The 18070-nt window shown below is 29.6% G+C and overlaps 2 protein-coding genes across 2 annotated transcripts; one reads left to right on the plus strand and one right to left on the minus strand.

The window, feature by feature from the left end:
- Positions 1-870: 870 nt before the first annotated feature.
- On the minus strand, positions 871-4266 carry LOC127250896 (phenylalanine ammonia-lyase). The gene is made up of 2 exons (XM_051274368.1): positions 3700-4266; positions 871-2981 (listed from the first exon to the last, which is right to left on the minus strand). The coding sequence occupies exons 1-2, from the start codon at positions 4083-4085 to the stop codon at positions 1232-1234; spliced, it is 2136 nt and encodes a 711-aa protein (XP_051130325.1). The 5' UTR covers positions 4086-4266; the 3' UTR covers positions 871-1231.
- Positions 4267-10699: 6433 nt separating this feature from the next.
- On the plus strand, positions 10700-14100 carry LOC127250885 (uncharacterized). Its single transcript, XM_051274348.1, has 3 exons — positions 10700-11248; positions 11341-11425; positions 13518-14100. Exons 1-2 carry the CDS (start codon positions 11008-11010, stop codon positions 11373-11375), a joined length of 276 nt encoding a protein of 91 aa, XP_051130305.1. The 5' UTR covers positions 10700-11007; the 3' UTR covers positions 11376-11425; positions 13518-14100.
- Positions 14101-18070: the final 3970 nt, after the last annotated feature.

An 18070-nucleotide genomic window follows, 5' to 3' on the forward strand; every position in this document is an offset into this window, starting at 1 on the left:
TATGTAACTTATTTTTTATATCTTATATACATATGTATTTTTTCAATAAATAAATAATCAAATAGGGTGGGTTTGTTTGGGGATTTGGATTTTGGATTTTGGATTTTGGATTGAGATTTGAGTAGTAAAAAAATTAAATTTGAATAGTTATTTAATGTGATATAAATATGTATTGATGTGATGTTTTGAATATAAAATTAATTTTTAGTATTATATAAAAAATAAATATTTGATTTGATATTTTTGAAAAAAATAATATATAAATAGTATAAATCCACACAAATCCTTCAAGCAAACACATCCTATAAGTGGTGGGGGCAAGGGCAGCTGCCCTAGCTTAGTTTCGTCTGTGCCTTCTCTGCCCCTTGCTCTCTGGTGAAACATTCAAATTTGTAAAGTATTGAGTTTGGCCGAGAGTTTACCCGATGCGCATTTTCAGGTAGCGGCAGCGGGTTCCTACATTAAAAAAAAAAAAAAAAAAAAAAAAAAGACTTGCTTTCTATCCAAAATGGTTTCAACTCTTTCTAAAATAATCACACTCTAATAACCATTCTTAACAAATTCACCAAATTGGATTTAAGTATAGCTTAAGGGTTTGGGTGAAGTGAGGTTTAGGTTAGGGAAGGAATATATGTATATATAGTATAATAGATATATCAAGTGACAATTTGCCCCTACGTTTTTTGTTTAATAATAAAAATACTTTTTTTGTAATTTTTTTTATTAGGTGAGGAGTACAATTATTTAAAAATGAGTACTTTTATTTCAGATGAATTAAAATAAAAAAATAAATACATTAATTTCCGAGTATATATATTTTCAAATTTATTAATAACAATTCTTAATTTAGAAAATTATTTTAAATAATAGTAACAACATTAAAAAGCCTGCGACATCAGTAGACCCAAATACATCTAAGAACTGTCACTTGCCGCAAAACTATAGCATCATCAACACAATTACAAACAAAATTTTCCACAACAGAAAACGACAAATAAATTCACAATAAATAGCAACAAAAGTGACGCAACAACACCACCACCAACAAGTCAATAACAATAGTAATTTTTATTTATACACCATTTATTATAACAACAACAAATCCCCCACCACACACACACAGTCACAATTTTCCTACACCACAATACAAAAAAAAAAAAAAAAACCATAAATAAAATTAAAAATTTTACCAAAAAAAAAAAAAAAAACCCCAAATCCCCCAAATAACGAACTAACAGATTGGCAGCGGCGCTCCGTCCCATCCCCTGAGGCACTCCATCAACGGATCCACAATTCCGCCGCCGCTCAAGGCGGCGAACACCTTCTCGCACTCCTCCCCCGGCGACGCCGCCTTCTCCCCCGTCAGAAACTCCGCCGCCAGCTCCTCCCTTATGAACCTATACAGAGGATATGACCTGCATTCCTTGATCTTATTTCCGATGGCCGGAGCTCCGGCTTCCACCGCCGCCCGAGCATTCTCAATTTCCTTCGGAAGAATCGCCTTCAGCTCGTCCTCAAACGTTTCGATCTTCTGGAAGATCGACGTGCCGTGGTTCTTCTCGCCGTCGCCGTTCTTCAGGGCGTGGTCGACGAGGACCTGCCGGAGCTTCTGCATGAGCGGGTACGCGGCGCTGCATGGGTCGTCGGCGTAGGCGAATACGTATTCCCGGTCGACCACCGAGAGGAGGTCCTTCTCGCAGAACCGCGACGGGTGGAGCTCACCGTTGGCGCCGGTGGTCAGCGTCCGCTTCGCGACGACGCCGACGGCGTTCTTCACGGCTTGCCGGAGGTTCTCCTCAATGTGCCGGAGATCAATCGCCTGGCAGAGTGCGACAAGGAACGTTGCGGACATGAGCTTCAGAATGTCCAACGCCTCGACGGTCTTCCGCGACGAGATTAGGCCTAGCGAGTTCACGTCTTGGTTGTGTTGCTCAGCACTTTGAACGTGGTTGGTGACGGGATTCGCCAAGAATTGGAGCTCCGAGCAGTAGGCGGCCATGGCGATCTCGGCACCCTTGAAGCCGTAGTCAAGGCTCGGGTTGCGGCCGCCGGAGAGGTTCGACGGCAGGCCGTTGTTGTAGAAGTCGTTCACGAGTTCGGAAAATTGGGCGAACATAAGCTTCCCGATGGAGGCGATGGCCAATCGAGCATTGTCCATCGACACGCCGATCGGCGTCCCTTGGAAGTTGCCGCCGTGCAAGGCTTTGTTCCGGGAGACGTCGATCAACGGGTTGTCGTTGACGGAGTTGATCTCCCGCTCGATCATTTTCGTCGCCGTCCGGATGACTTCGATCTGAGGACCTAGCCATTGCGGCGAAGTCCGCAGGGCATATCGGTCCTGTTTCGGCTTCTGCAAAGGGTCAGTCTCGTGCAATTTCTGTGCCGCCTTGACATAGGCGCTGCCGTCGAGTATGTGCTCCATGATCGCGGCGGCCTCGATCTGGCCCGGGTGGTGCTTGAGCTTATGCGTCAAGTGATCGGTGAACTCGGGCTTCCCGTTCATGACCTCGGCAAAGATCGCCGACATAACTTCCGAGAGGACGGCGAGAATGTTGGCATCGTAGAGCGCGATGGACGCCAATCCGGAGCCGACAGCGGTGCCGTTGACAAGGGCGAGGCCTTCCTTTGGCTGGAGCTCGAAGAATCCACTGGTTACGCCGGCGAGTTTGAAGGCTTCCTCGGCGTCGAGGAGGCTGCCGTCGGGACCAACCGCCCTGGAATTGGGACGGCCGGTCAATAGGCCGGCGATGTACGACAACGGCACGAGGTCGCCGGAGGCGGTGATGGTGCCGCGGAGGGGCAAGCATGGGGTGACGTTGTGGTTGAGGAAGCTGGTAATGGCTTCGAGGATCTCGAACCGGATGCCGGAGTACCCCTGGAGGAGGGTGTTGATCCGTACGAGCATCGCCGCCCTGGTGGCGGAGTGCGGCAGCGTGTGGCACGGATCTGTTCCGTGCCCAAAGATTCCGGCGTTCAAAAACCTGAGAAATTCAATTTCAATAATTAATTTCCAATAAAAAAAATTATGAATATTTAATTAATGTTTCGAAGAAAATTGCTATTAGAGGAAAAGTGCCGAAAATTTTCCAAATTTCACTTTTTGCCTATGCAAACAAGTCATGTATCATTGAAAATAATATAATATTAATAAATAAAAATCTCACACAACAAAAAAGTAACAGCATCTTGTTAGGTGGTGATTGTAAGGATATACCGCTACACCTACTTTTGGACAATGGCCAATTGAAAATTTAATAGGCTACAGAAAAATTTTAAAAATAATAATAAAAAAAAAAGTTAAGAGTGCCAAAAAAAATTAAATGTATATTTTATACGCGAGTATTAATTTATATATTTAATTTATGTAGAACTCACGTTGCACAAGAAATTGCACCTAATAAGGCCAAGGAAACAGAGTGAATGATAAAATAGATCACAGTATAGAACTATAAATTGAAATTGACTCTAAATATATTTGGAATTATGACGAATATATTTACAATTATCCAAAAAAATTGATCAGATTTGGCAACACACATCAGATTTCCATTTTCAACATGCAAACGTTTAGTTCAATAAATAGGAGCAAGCAGTGTATAGATTAGATCTAAAAAAAAACAATTAAATTCGTAATTAGATCGCCAATGACTTTTAACAGAAGTAATTAACGAAGTAAGTAGAGTTGAAAATTGAATTTACCTAATGAGCTCCTTCTGCAGAGCGCCGCCTTGTTTGGTCCGGCGGTGTGAGGTGGCGCCGAAGCCGGTAGTGACGCCATAGCTGTCGGTTCCTTTATTCATGCTCTCCATCACCCAATCGCTGCTCGCCTTGACGCCGGCGCGCGCCGACTCCGCGAGTTCAACGGCGACGGCGTTATCTCTAGCAGCGATCGCGGCGACCTGAGATATAGTGAGCGTTTCTCCGCCGAGCTTCACCGCCGGCTTACGAAACTCCTCCACCATACGCTTCACCTGCTCGAGATGACTCCCCTTGAGCGACTCCGCCGCCTGTCCCCAATTCAACGGATCCTTGCTCTGCACGCAGAAACCGTTCGAGTGGAAACCGTTCTCCTTAACCGCCGCCATTATCAACCAAAATTCTTCACACAAATTCTATTCACAGAAAATCAAAACCGCGCGCACGCCGATTGCGTTTTCTCCTCCTGGATTCAGCGAACGCCGCCTGTGTGTGCGAAGGCGTGGTCGATTGGAGATTAAGGAGAGGAGATTTATTGAAATATAGTAGGTGCGGTGTGTGGAGTTAAATAGAGGAGACTGGTAGGGAAGCAGGAAAACGTGTCGTGATACATAAGAGGATTTTGGTAGGTGAGATTGGCGATGGAGAGGAGTTGGAGTTGGGGAAGACAAGTCAAGATGGAGGAGTTGGTTGAGGATTCATCTCAGCCGTTCATTTTTTTCTGATCAACGCCTCAGATTTGGCGAGACCTAAAGCCTATGGTGGTTGGTGGAGCTCTGTATATATCACACCACACTACTCTCTCAAAATATATGTATAAGAAAAATATATATATATATATATATGTATAAGAATTTTTAATTTTATTTTTTATTTTTGTTTTTGTTTTTGGTCTCCATTTACCAAATTTGGGCTCTATTATTAAATATAGGCTACTTTTTTTTTTATTATATATATTTGTAAAGGGTAAATTAGGGTTTACAGTATATATGTTTTTTTTTTGCCCAAACTAATTAATATTTATAATATAATTTATTTTCTATATTGGTTAAAATAGTCTATATTTTTGTGGCTTTTAATATTTTGAGCTTATTATTATTATTATTATTATTATTTTTTTAACCTAAAACAGATTTTTGGATGAATATTTTAATAGAAGATAGATTGTGATGGGACATTGTAAATAAATAAATATATATATAAATATTTTAAAAATATATTTCATTATAAATATGTAATGTCACTAAAAGATTTGATAGTCCATAACTTTTTTAGATACAATTCTCATAATATATTTTTTCTTTTTTTTTTTCTAAAAAATTCAATATTCAAAATAGAATATTATTTTTTATAATATTAGCATATTCATATATTCGACATTAAAAAAATTTTAAATTAAAACTCCAACTCCCCGCAAGTATAATTTTCATTATCTAGAATTTGCATAATAATAAATATAAAAATATTTTGATACTATAATTTATTTATATTTTAGAAAAAATAATCTATAATTATGTGGTTTTTAGTGTTTTGAGTTTATTATTGTGTTTTTTTTGTCTTTACCTAAATTAGATTTTTGATAAATTAATGGAAGATATATTTGTGATGGGACATTAAAATAAAAAATAAATATATATTTTTAATATATAATATATATATATCATTGTAACTTATATAATGTGAATAAAATAGAATACCCCCACATAGTTAATTTTCATTATCTAGAAATTACATAATAATAAATATAAAATATTCTTTCATAATACATTTCATTATAAATTATATAATGTGACAAAAATAAAAAATAGATTGCTCTCGAGAAGTATAATTTTCAACATTATTTAGAATTTAGATAAATATTTGAAACTATGTGTCGCTATTGAAAAATAACAATTACAAAAACAATAATGGATTTGTTTGGTTTGGTTTGAGTATTTTCATGGATTTGTTTGGTACTGGTTTGTTTATTTTATTTCAATATATTTTAATACAATATTTTATAAAAATAAATACAATAATATATATATTTTTTTGTTAAAGTGAACAAGCTAAATAATATTGATTTTAATTTAAAATTAAACAATACACACCCAATACAAAGAGTTTTTGCATCAAATTTTCACAATAAAAGCAATTATAAAAACACGTGACACGAAAATGAAATAAATAAATAAAATAAATAAAAAAAAATCTAAAAGTGACGTAATAATCATTTTTATTTTATTTTATTTTTTTTATCGCGATTCGATGGATTGAATATATGACTATGGGATGTTTGATCCGATCATGCCCAATAGTAATATATATTTATATAATTACATACTATATTGATTAGCTGTAATTATCGTATGGTAATACTCCCTCCGTCCCACATACCATGTCCACGTTGTCGTTTCTGTCAATTCCACATACCATGTCACTTTCCTTTTTTGAAAAATGATTATACACTTTAATTTCATTTTAAACTTTTTAATTTTATTTTTTTAAAATTTTAATTAAACTAATTAGTTATCTTAATCTTAATTTATAATTATTTATATTATAGGGTAATTATTTTTACTAATACATTCTTAATTATCTATTAATTACACCCCTCCTAAAATAAATTGTCTACAGTGTAGTAGATATGGTATGTAGGACGGATGCAATAATAAATACAATTACATACTATATTCTCACCACAAAATTTTATGATAAAATGAAACAAATTACTATAATACATATTAATCATCAATTCAATAAATGTCATAATTAATATCCGCATATATTAAATATTAATACAGCACAAATACATCACACTGTAGACACGGTATTTTAAGAGGGGTGTAATTAGTAGATAATTAGGAATATATTAGTGAAAATAACTATCCTATATATAAATAATTATAAATTAAAATTAAGATAACTAATTAGTTTAATTAAAATTTAAAAAAAAAATTAAAAAATTTAAAATGAGATTAAAGTGTGTAATCATTTCTCAAAAAAGGAAAATGATATGGTATGTGGGACGGACAGAAACGGCAACGTGGACATGATATATGAGACGGAGAGAGTATTAACTAATAACAACTAGAGTAGTCCATTTTTGCCCCAAATTGATTTATTTTTTTAATGTAAAAATATATTCTTTTATATAACTATATTAAAAATTGTACTTTAATTTTTAAAAAATAAATCATCTTATTTTATTTTTATTTTTATTTTTCATATCTTAAAATAACAATATATTATATATATATATATGTGTACATATGAGTTATAAATGAACTCACACCCATAGAAATTAATAAATCAGGTACGATGTACACAACGATAAAAACATTATCGACAATAATGAATGGCTATAAGTAGGGGGAAATAATTCCGAGTGTGTTACACACTTAAATTATTTAATTTAAAATTTATATAATTAGCGGGAAAAAAAAAAAAAAGGGTTTGTAGAAATAAAAATAATTAGGTATGAAAAGGGAAAGTTCAGTGAGAGTGAGGTGTGGTCATGAGAACCATGGAAATGGAAACGGAAGTTTCGTTACAAATTTATGGGTATTTACATTTCAGTACAGTGAAACTTCAACAATTATTAATAGATACAGTCCTACAGAAGTAGTGCTGCAATAAAAATAAATAATAATAATAATAATAATAATAATAATAATAATAATAATAATAATAAATAATAATAATAATAAATAAATGTGGGAGTGGACTGGTTTGGTTAGAGAGAGATTAGATATATCTAACAAAAAGTGGTAGCTACAACTATAACATTAACAATTAACAATTAATAATACATACAGATCAGACCAAAGAAGGTTAGATGTGCTCCCGTCAGGCATAAAGAGCGTGACGCCAAACTAAAGCTTCTGTTTGGTTGGATTTTCTTAAAAAAATTAAAAAAAAAAAAATCACTATTCACCAATTTATTCAAAAATATATATATATATCAAATCAAATTCATGGGTTTATTCTTTACTATTTCAAATCAAATTAATACTTTCTCCCTCCCGTAATAATTGTTTTATTTTTTTATTTCGTTTATTCTAAAATAATGGTCTTGTTTTTTTATTTATTAATCGTGGTTCTCATCCATTTTATAATAAAATTATTCATATTTTTTAAAATTATTCTTAATTATTATTCTAACATACTTTTTAATATTTTTTTTTTAAAAAAGGTACTATTAACTTTTTATGTGTAGATTTTTTTATATTAATTATTACTATATTAATAAGTAATAAAAAAATACTTCTATTAATTTCTATATTAATATAAATATATTTTTAATATTGAATATAATAACGCAAGAAATAAAGTGTACCTTTCTAACGAGTATTTAATGTAATATTTTTATAAGAAAAAAGTAAGTATATATTACTTTTTGCTATGCGATTCAATCTATAATAGGTGCATTTTAGGAATTTTAGCATTATTCATATATATATATATTTTTTAAAATATTAAATTAAATATTTATTTTTATTTATAATATTATACCCTCTCCGTCCTACTTAATTTATCACACTCTTTTAATCTATATATATTCTACATAATTTGTCATTTTTTCTAAAATATAATTATATATTTTAAAATTCATAATTTATATATTTTTCATTTTAATTAAACTATTTAGTCATTTAATCTTAATCTATAATTATTTTTATTAATATATTTTTTTATTACTTACTCATTATATAATATTTAAAATTTTGTGCCCAAATTAAATGAGAGAAAATAAGTGGTACTAAGAAAGTATATAAGAACTTTACAATAATATAAATAAGTAAAAATATCTATTAATAATTATATATAATTATTAAAAAATAATTTTATAAGAGAGAGAGAACGCACATGCGATAACTTCAACACCACACGATTGGGAGAGAAGGGTGTGTTTGGTTGGTTTTTTGGAATTTTAGGCACTGAAATTTTGAATTTTAATAATTACTTGATATATTATAAATAAATTTTGACATAATATTTTAAATATAAAAAATAAATTTTAGTATAATATGATGTAAAAATAATAAATATTTAATTTAATTTTTTTTAAAGAAAATATTAATGAATACAGAAATAAATTTCGAATTAAAAACATAGAAAATAACTAGTAGGGTATAAGGGATGGCGTTGACTCTTCGGTCAATTCTTTGGTCAAAGCTGCAACTATTTTGGGAATTTCTGAGAGATTATTGTTGATTTGCATGCATGGTTGTGCTTTGAAGAATTGAAGAAGTTTTTATTGTCTCAATTTACGAGTAATTTCTTAGAGTTTGATCAACTTAACCATTTTTATTAGTCTTTCCATTAATGTCATTTATTTTTATTTTTTTACTGGTATCACAATATATAAATTTAATTAAGAGACTCGATTTATTAAAAAATAATAATACAATAGTAATATTTTTGTATATTTATATTTCAAAATATAAAATAATTATTTTAATTGGATTAAATTATAATTATTTGAGTATCGGTAATATCTTAAAATTTAAATAATTCACTTTAAATTTTAAAATAATGATGCGACATCAATGTTTAATTAAGAGGCAATATAATTTCTTTTAGTTGTAACATTTATACTTGATCCGTCCAGCTACAAAGTATACATATTTTTATTTTGAGACGTTCAATTGCGAAGTAACCATTTCATTAAATACCCCTTTTTTTTTTCCACAAATACCCTTACTTTACAACACATAATTACTTTTATACCAAAAGGTAAGGATAAAAATGTCATTACTCTACTTTTACCTATCTACTATAATTAAAATACTATTATTTTTTAAACTCCAAGCCAAAAATAAATGTATACTTATTGTGTAGACGAAGGGAGTAAAAATTTAGTGGAATAAAATCACTGGAAAAAGTATGTATGGCGTTCTATAAAATATATACTATACTCTATACAAATATATACAAGTATATGTTATACGATAAAATCAGCACGGTCATATTGGATATTAATAATAGTTATATAGTGTGTTTTTATACTCCATTCGTCTCAAAATTATAGTCTTGGTTGTGTTTGATACGAGATTTAAGGAATATTGATATTATATTGGTAGTGGATAAAAAGTACGAGTAAAAGACTTTTTTGCCATTGTTAATGTATTAGTGTAAAAAATAGTGGTAATTGTGTAATAATAATGAAAAAGTAAATATAGTTTTATAGTGATATGATTATTTATGAAAATGAGACTATTGTTTTGGGACGGACAAAAATAGTAAATAGGACTATTGCATTGAGACGGGAGAGTACATAAATTATAACTTTATGTTTCAATTTTATATTACAGTATTAATGTAAATAAATAAATATGAATTTAAAAAAAAAAAAGATAAAATGAATGCTTTGTATCGAATGTCTTTTTTTTGTTTTGTTTTGTTTGAAATATAAAACAAACAAAGTCTTACAATTTTGTCAAAACAACATGCGATAAAAATCACGTGTTATATAATTCATAGGTGGAGCCTTGCCCTGCCTCGCCTTGTGCATGTGCATTATTTATTTTATATCCCTCGATTTTCTGGAATTTGCAGTATTACCATTTACAAGTTTGTAAGTAATATATATATATATATATATACGTATATATTTTAATAAATCGTCGAAAATATTTAAACAATAGTTAAATATAGCAGATATATATATATTTTTAAAAATTATATAATATCTAATTCAGTTAATATTCAATATTAAAAATTAATATATATAGTACTAATAAATATCGAAAAATATATTTATATTTCATAAATATGCTTTTTAAATCATAATTCTAATTCTTTTTTTTTTTTTTTTGAAAACTTCAAAATATTTTTTGGATTAGACCATCAAATAATTTGGGCTTAATAATTCGGCCCAATTTCATTTATTTTGGTACTTTCCGCATTTGTTTAAAGAGTACTGAAAATCCCTAACTCATACGCTCGCCGGCACCGGCGATCAGTTTCTTTCCTCCTCGTCGGTTTCCTCACTTCCGAAGAAAAAACCTGTAAGTTCAATCCTTATTTTTTTCCTTAAATTGGTTGAAGTGGAACCAACTGTAAGATTTTTAAGGCATTTGCATCAATTTTGTGGTCTCTGCTGTTTTGTTCGTTGAATGTGACGAATCTGCCGATTTTTTTTATTTTTATTTTTATTTTTATTTCCTTTTTGCCGTTTCAGATAATTCTTGGTGTAAATCGCTTCGTTCGAATTTAAAGTGATTCACGCTACTAATTGTTGTTGATTAATTTGGTTGTCGGCATCGAGTCGTCATTTGCGGTGCGGTATTGAATCTGCAGCAGAATTGAGACGTCTCCAGTTCCGCCATGGGAACGGAGAACAAAGATGCATCCAAAGCGTTCGAATGGAAGAGCATCGGAGATTCAGGCAGCAGTGAGTCCGCAGCTGTGAAGAAACGGTTGCCGAAGAAGGTCCGGCAAATTCCAGATTACTATTTCCTCCCTCGGATGTCTCGACTCTCTGCAACCTTGTTCTACGGATCGTTCATAGCTGCTGGAATCGGCGCAGGAATGCTCACAGAAATCTGGATAAACAAAAAAGTTGCAGGTATTTATAACACATTGATTTCTTCCTCACTTGAGTAAATTGGATTCAATCATCAATAATGTTTGATGTTTTTTTTTTGATGGTATGTACAGAGGATGGAGGTGTCATCTGGGAGTTCGACAAATGAAAAAGTTCGATCTCCATCAGAGCACACGGCCACGAATTCTTTTCTATCGGGTGAGTTTGATCTAGCTACTTCTGTTATTGGTTGATTCAGTAGTGTTCTTGATTCCAATAGCGTTTTTAGATGAGATTATGCTATATTTGATTTAGAAATCTTGTCTAAATAATCGAGTTGAATCATGCATCGGGTTTTCACATTCAACACAGCAAAGTAAAGTTATAGGGAAATGTAGGCCACGGTTACGGTCTACTGATTGAGAGATTAATCAACATTGTGGTTCTAGTTTTAGATGAGATTCTTAGATGCTATGTTTATTTGGAAATCTTGTCTAAATAATCGAGTTGAGTCATGCTTCGGGTTTTTACATTCAACTCAGCTAGAAGTAAAGTAATAGGGAAATGCAGGCGACAGTGATTGAGATTAATCAACATTGTACTAATAGTTTTAGACACGATTCTTAAGTGCTATGTTTGATTTGGAAATCTTGTCTAATTAATCGAGTTGAATCAATCTTCGAACATCCCCATTCAACTCAACTCAGCTAGTAGTACTGCTGATTTAGATTAATCAGGACTGTGCTGATAGTAAATATACGAATTAACACATATTAAGATTGATTTTAGAACATGTTGTATTGATTCAAGTTATGTAGCGGCAGCCCATATTTCATATGGTGTCAATTAACCCTCCATCAACACCCTAATCATTCTCGGGTAATATAGGTGAAATACTCTTATTTTTAGTTTAAATATACGAATTATTTGTCACAAAATTTTGAATTTCAAATTAACCTAAATTACTGCATTGTAAGTTCTACTTATACGAGTCTTTACATATATATATATATATAGGTTGTTTACATTAGACCTAAAAGAGGTTGTGTCGGTATTGGGCTTCCGGTTTGTTGTCTTTTTTGCATAATCGGGTGACAAATCTTTATTTTCTAAATATATGCTTACACAAGTGTCATTTTGACCCGTTATAGTGTACACATTTCTTGATATATTCCCCCAATTCCCCCCAATCGGTTGGCTCTCGAGGATTTGGTGAAGGGATATGCGAAGTTTTTCACCCGAATATTTCATTTATAGTAGATAATAATTCATAGTCGACTTGTCTACTAAAACTTAGTATCCTATCCTTAGGGTACCACTTATGCTCGCGAAGCTCACGACGATAATGAGACAATCTATATATATATATATACTTAATGCTAGTATATACATATCCTAAAATTTGACACTTTGAAATTGTTATGGGGTTAGGCCCCTTTAGAGCTGTTAACGAGCCGAGCTAAATCGAATTTTAAGTGTTTGTGTTCGTTCGTTAATGTTCGCGAACAGCGTTTGTGTTCATTTGTTAAGCTTTCGAGCTCGGTTTGTTAAGAATTTTTATTGTTCGAGCTCGTGTTCGTGTTCTACTCGTTTAGGCTCGATTAAGCTCATTCAAGCTCGTTTGTCTACTTTTTTTTAATTTATAAATAAATTTAAAAGAAAATTTAAAACTATTTTATTTATTTATTTTAAATTGATATTTTTATTTGTTTATAAATTATAATATTATATGTATATATAATATTTATAATATATGTATTATTTTAACGAACGTTCGCGAATTGTTCGCGAACAAAGCTCAGACTCATTCGTTAAATAAACGAGCCTGTTTATACTGTTCGGCTCGACTTATTAACGTTCGCAAACGAGCATTAACCAAGCCGAATCAAGCCGGCTCGGCTCGTTTAACATTGTGATATACAATAATAGAATACAAAATAATTTTTGCTCTAAAAATAATTATCAAATATTATTGTTAGATGCCAAAAAAAAATATATTGGACATGTCTGCACTCCAAGATGGAGTGGAAGATAAGGGGATCATACTTGTAAGATTTTTCTACTGGATTTTTCTTTTTTCTTTATTTTTTCCTTCTACTTTCTTATTATTATTATTATTATTTTTTGTTGTTGTCTTTTTATTATGATTTTGATTGTTCATTCGAAAGAACCCTCTTCCAATTCAACTTCTTTATTTAATTTCTTTACTTCAGTTCCAACTTATTTAATTTACGTATTTTCTTTTCATAGTTTTGGTTCATTTCCCTTAAATAATTAAGCTCAAAACTCAAATATTTAATTTTGTTTTCAGACAAGCTCAATTCTTGGAGTTTAAGACAAGCCCAAACGTTGAGAGCCCGAGATCCAGGTAATGTTTTTTCTCCGGTAAGTTGGACCGTATCCAATTGTGATCGTATAAATTGCGATCATAATCATTCTTTAATCACAATTGTAATTTACAGTAACAATATCACTACTTTAACCGCGATTGTAATTTACATAAACAATATCTTTGCCTTTCATGGCAAAGGTTTTTTTATTTCTGCCGGGTGGTGTGCCTATACAAGAAGGACCGCCTCATTCATTCGATCGCAACATTCTCTTTTCTTTTGTAGCTTTTCGGCAATTTTTCTGGTTCAATTTCTCTCTCGTTTTTGTTCGTCAGAATTCCAACGATCTGAAATGTTACTCTCATTAAAAATAAACTGTTTTATCTTTAGATTATAAAGCCAGCTACCGAAAGAACTACCGAGACATATATAATTTTCAGTAAGAAGATTCATCGTCGACTCGATTTCATGGCACTCTTATTTTCACAATACTCGTCTAAACTAACATTAAATATACAAATGAAAACGATTAATGTGTTGAATAGTTCATGATGAGCATACGAAATATTTAGCACACGGTATGAATCAATATAACATGTGATATATAAATTATTACAATATGTATCGAGATTTATATTATACAAGTTTGTTGTATTAATATATCCATTTGTAATGAGATCAATTGTATTATGTACTCCCCCCATCCCAAACACCCTGAATATTTCGTTTTTGGTATGTCCCAAACATCATACAACATTTCCAAAATAGGAAATAATTAATTATTCTTAATCTTTCCCCTCCCTTATCCTCTCACAGCATCCAAATAAAAAAAATAAAATATATATTTCTCTCTCCATCACATCACCTAATTTCTAAATTATCCTACTTAAAACTACCAACCTAAAAACCCGTGTCAAAAAGTAAATGTTGCATCTTATTTGGGACGGAGGGAGTAATATATTTATTATTATAATATGCTGTCAATTTATATATTATATTTATAGCATATTAATATAGAATTTATACATCACATGCATTCCAATCGGCGCTATAACAACATTCATGACAAATGGGTTCGTTCACCTAAACTTTTTCTTTTTTTATGATGTCCATTACTTGTAGATATTATCAAAAGTATAATGTATATATATATGTCAACACATTATATAATATATTTTATTTTATACGTTCATAAAAAGTCAATAATTAAAAATAAAAAAATATTTTTTATATTAATTATATAACTACTTATACTTAATATATATATATATATATAAACATATTCCCCTAAAAAAACGAAGTAAACAAACCCATATTTGAACATTAAAGTTCTATTTTTTTAATTGTACCACATATATTAAAAAGCATATATATATATATATATATATAGACTAATAGTATATAATTAAATATATATATATATATTTTGTATAACTATCGGCTAATTGCAAAACACGTCTATCAAACATATTTTACACATATAAATAGACATATATATTATTTTATTATTAATTATTTTAGCATATTTATTTTAAATATATAACATGAAATGATATATAATTAGTACGAAAGTTTATTAACATTTTTATAGATTGTGTTTTTATATATATAGTATTAATTATATCTTCATGGATACAATAAAAAGAATTTTTCACATGGTAAATTTAGTATTAATTGTTGATTAGTCTTAAGAATATTTGTATCATTCTACAAAATATTTGCCAATATAATTAATTATTTTTTTAATATTATTTCAACAATTTATACAAACCGTACATCGTACAGGTTTACACGTTATTAATTTATATTTATTATATATAAATATGTGTTTTATTTATATTATATTTCTTTTCTTTTTCTCAATTCAATAATTCTATTTTACTTAGTTTTATCTGTCTAAAAATAATAGTTTTATTACGATAAATAATCATATCATTAAAAAAAAAATATATTAAATATTATATTTTTTTTACTTTTTTTTTTTTTAATAAAAATAAATTTAATTAAAATTTTAAAAAAATTAAGCCGAAGAAAAAACATAGGAATGGAGTGAACGTGGGAAGGTAATGTGCCACATATTTGAAAGGCCAAATCGACCCTTTCGCGATGGTGCCTTCATTTATTTAGCCCATTAACTTGTAATTAATGCCCACTATCTCAAACCTACCACACCATGCCAATTATTTTTATGAAGTCATATAAATAGGGATTATATGATATTTAAATATAAAATTAAATTTTTCGTATCATATAAAAAATAAATATTCTTTTTGTCACGTAACTATGTATTTATTTTTATTTTTATGTTGAATTTTATATATTAATATTATATTATACATAGTACAAATTAGAAAAAAATAAATTTTTTATTAGTATTATATAGAGGTGGGCACCGTTAAGGTATTTGCAAATAGGTAGTTATTTGATATTCGAACCGAATCGAACAAATATCCGGAATCGCGAACTGTATCCAAATCGAATTTTCGATTAACAAAAAATATTTGCAATTTTGGTAATAATTCGAACCGAATCGAAATTTAAAAATAGTTAAAATTTTAATTAAATCAACATATTTGCAGATATTTCAAATATCTGAACTGAAACTAAACCAAATATAATTATTAAGATAAATTTCAAATATAATAATATAAAATATAAATATATTCGGTTCGGTTAGCCGAATCGAAAAATATATCAGAAACTAAAACCGAACCGATCAAATATCAAATATGCAGTATTTTCATTTGAATCGAATTTTTCGATTAACCGAGAATCGGTTCACCGGATTGGTTTGGTTTTTTTGCCTACCCCTAGAGTTATATAATAAAAATATAATATAACAATCGTATAAAATATTATACAAATATAAAAATATTTGAATATTTTGTTAAAGGACGTAGAAATATTTTTGAAAAATTATTTTAATGAATATTAAAAATTTTAAGTAAAAACCTCAAAAGAACAGTGTGTTTAATTAGTATTTTTAAATATAGTACAATTTTAAAAAAATACTATGTCAATTCAATTTTAATTGACACTTTTGGTTTATGATATGATATTTAATACTTTTTTCGTCCAAAAAAAATATTCATTTATTTTTTTACGTAATTTTAAAAATACTAATATTATATTGGGATATAGTAGGAATAAAGTAGAAATGACTAAAATAACGTTATTAGTATGTGTGATATAAAGGCAATGACATTTGTGTAATATATTGTAAGTTGTAAGGGTATTTGTAGTGTTAGGTAGATAGTACAATTACTTTAAAAAAGGAAATAAATACTTTGTTATGAGACAGACTAAAATGAAAAAATGGATACTTTGTTATGAGACGGAGAGAGTATAATAAAGTTTAATGGATTAATAATAAAAAATTATAATATTAGTTTATTTAACTTTTTATGTGAGTAGTGCTGTTAAAATTTTTAAAATAAAAATTAATACTCCCTCCGTCCTAAAATTATAGTATGAGTTGTGTTTGACACGTGATTTAATGAATATTGATATTATATTGGTAGTGGATAAAAAGTACAATGTAAAAACTATTTTTGCCCTTGTGAGTGTATTAGTGTAAAAAGCAGTGGCAATTGTGTAATAAATGAAAAAGTAATAATAATTTTATAGTGATATAATTATTTATGGAAATGAGACTATTGTTTTGGAAAAATAATAAACAAGACTATTGTATTAAGACGGAGGGAGTACTGTATAATTAAAAAATTTTAAAATGTGTGTTCAACGAATGCATATATATCACACACATAAAAAAAAAAAAAACAGTTTTTCTGTTTATTTCGAGTTTAGTGTAAATATTTTTGCTATATAAATTTTATGATATTTTGTAGAACATTATAACTAAATTATAGTTTAAATTAAAATTTCAAATTAAAAGATAAAACTAAATTTTAAATAAACAAATGCTATTTAGTTACATATTTCTACAATTATCAATTAAATATTTATTTATACATTTATTATTTTTATAAAATACTATTAAATAAATAAAATTATTTTATCTAAAAATAACAAAAACCAGACACACTACTGGTGTTTTCTTTTAACATTTTATATTTACGTATTTTCTCAAAAATATAAATATATCACATATACTCATTATTTTTATATTTTTTACATAATTTATTTTACGTAGAAAAAAACATTCATTCAAATTATCTTACAAAACAAACAGATTGACCTCAAAACAAATACTCTCTCCGTCGTTCAAATTTATTTTCACTTTCCTTTTTTTATTGTCATCCAAATTTATTACCGCTTCATTTTTTAGTAAAAAAATATCACTTTTTTTTAAAAAAAAAAAAATAGAAATTTTTATTCTTACATATTTTTCTAAAATTCGTGCCCGATCAAATGAGCACACAATTGGACGTCGGAGGAATACTAAATAACCAGAAAAAAGAACAAGTGACATATATCTATTCCATTTCATTTGAAAACGTATTGCCTTTTTGTATTTAGTCTAATTTACTGTGTTTGTATGTCAAACTTTTCAAAATTTATATTATTTATCAAT

Source organism: Andrographis paniculata, unplaced genomic scaffold, assembly GCF_009805555.1.
Source record: "Andrographis paniculata isolate CXL003 unplaced genomic scaffold, ASM980555v1 Contig38END, whole genome shotgun sequence".
NCBI lineage: Eukaryota > Viridiplantae > Streptophyta > Magnoliopsida > Lamiales > Acanthaceae > Andrographis > Andrographis paniculata.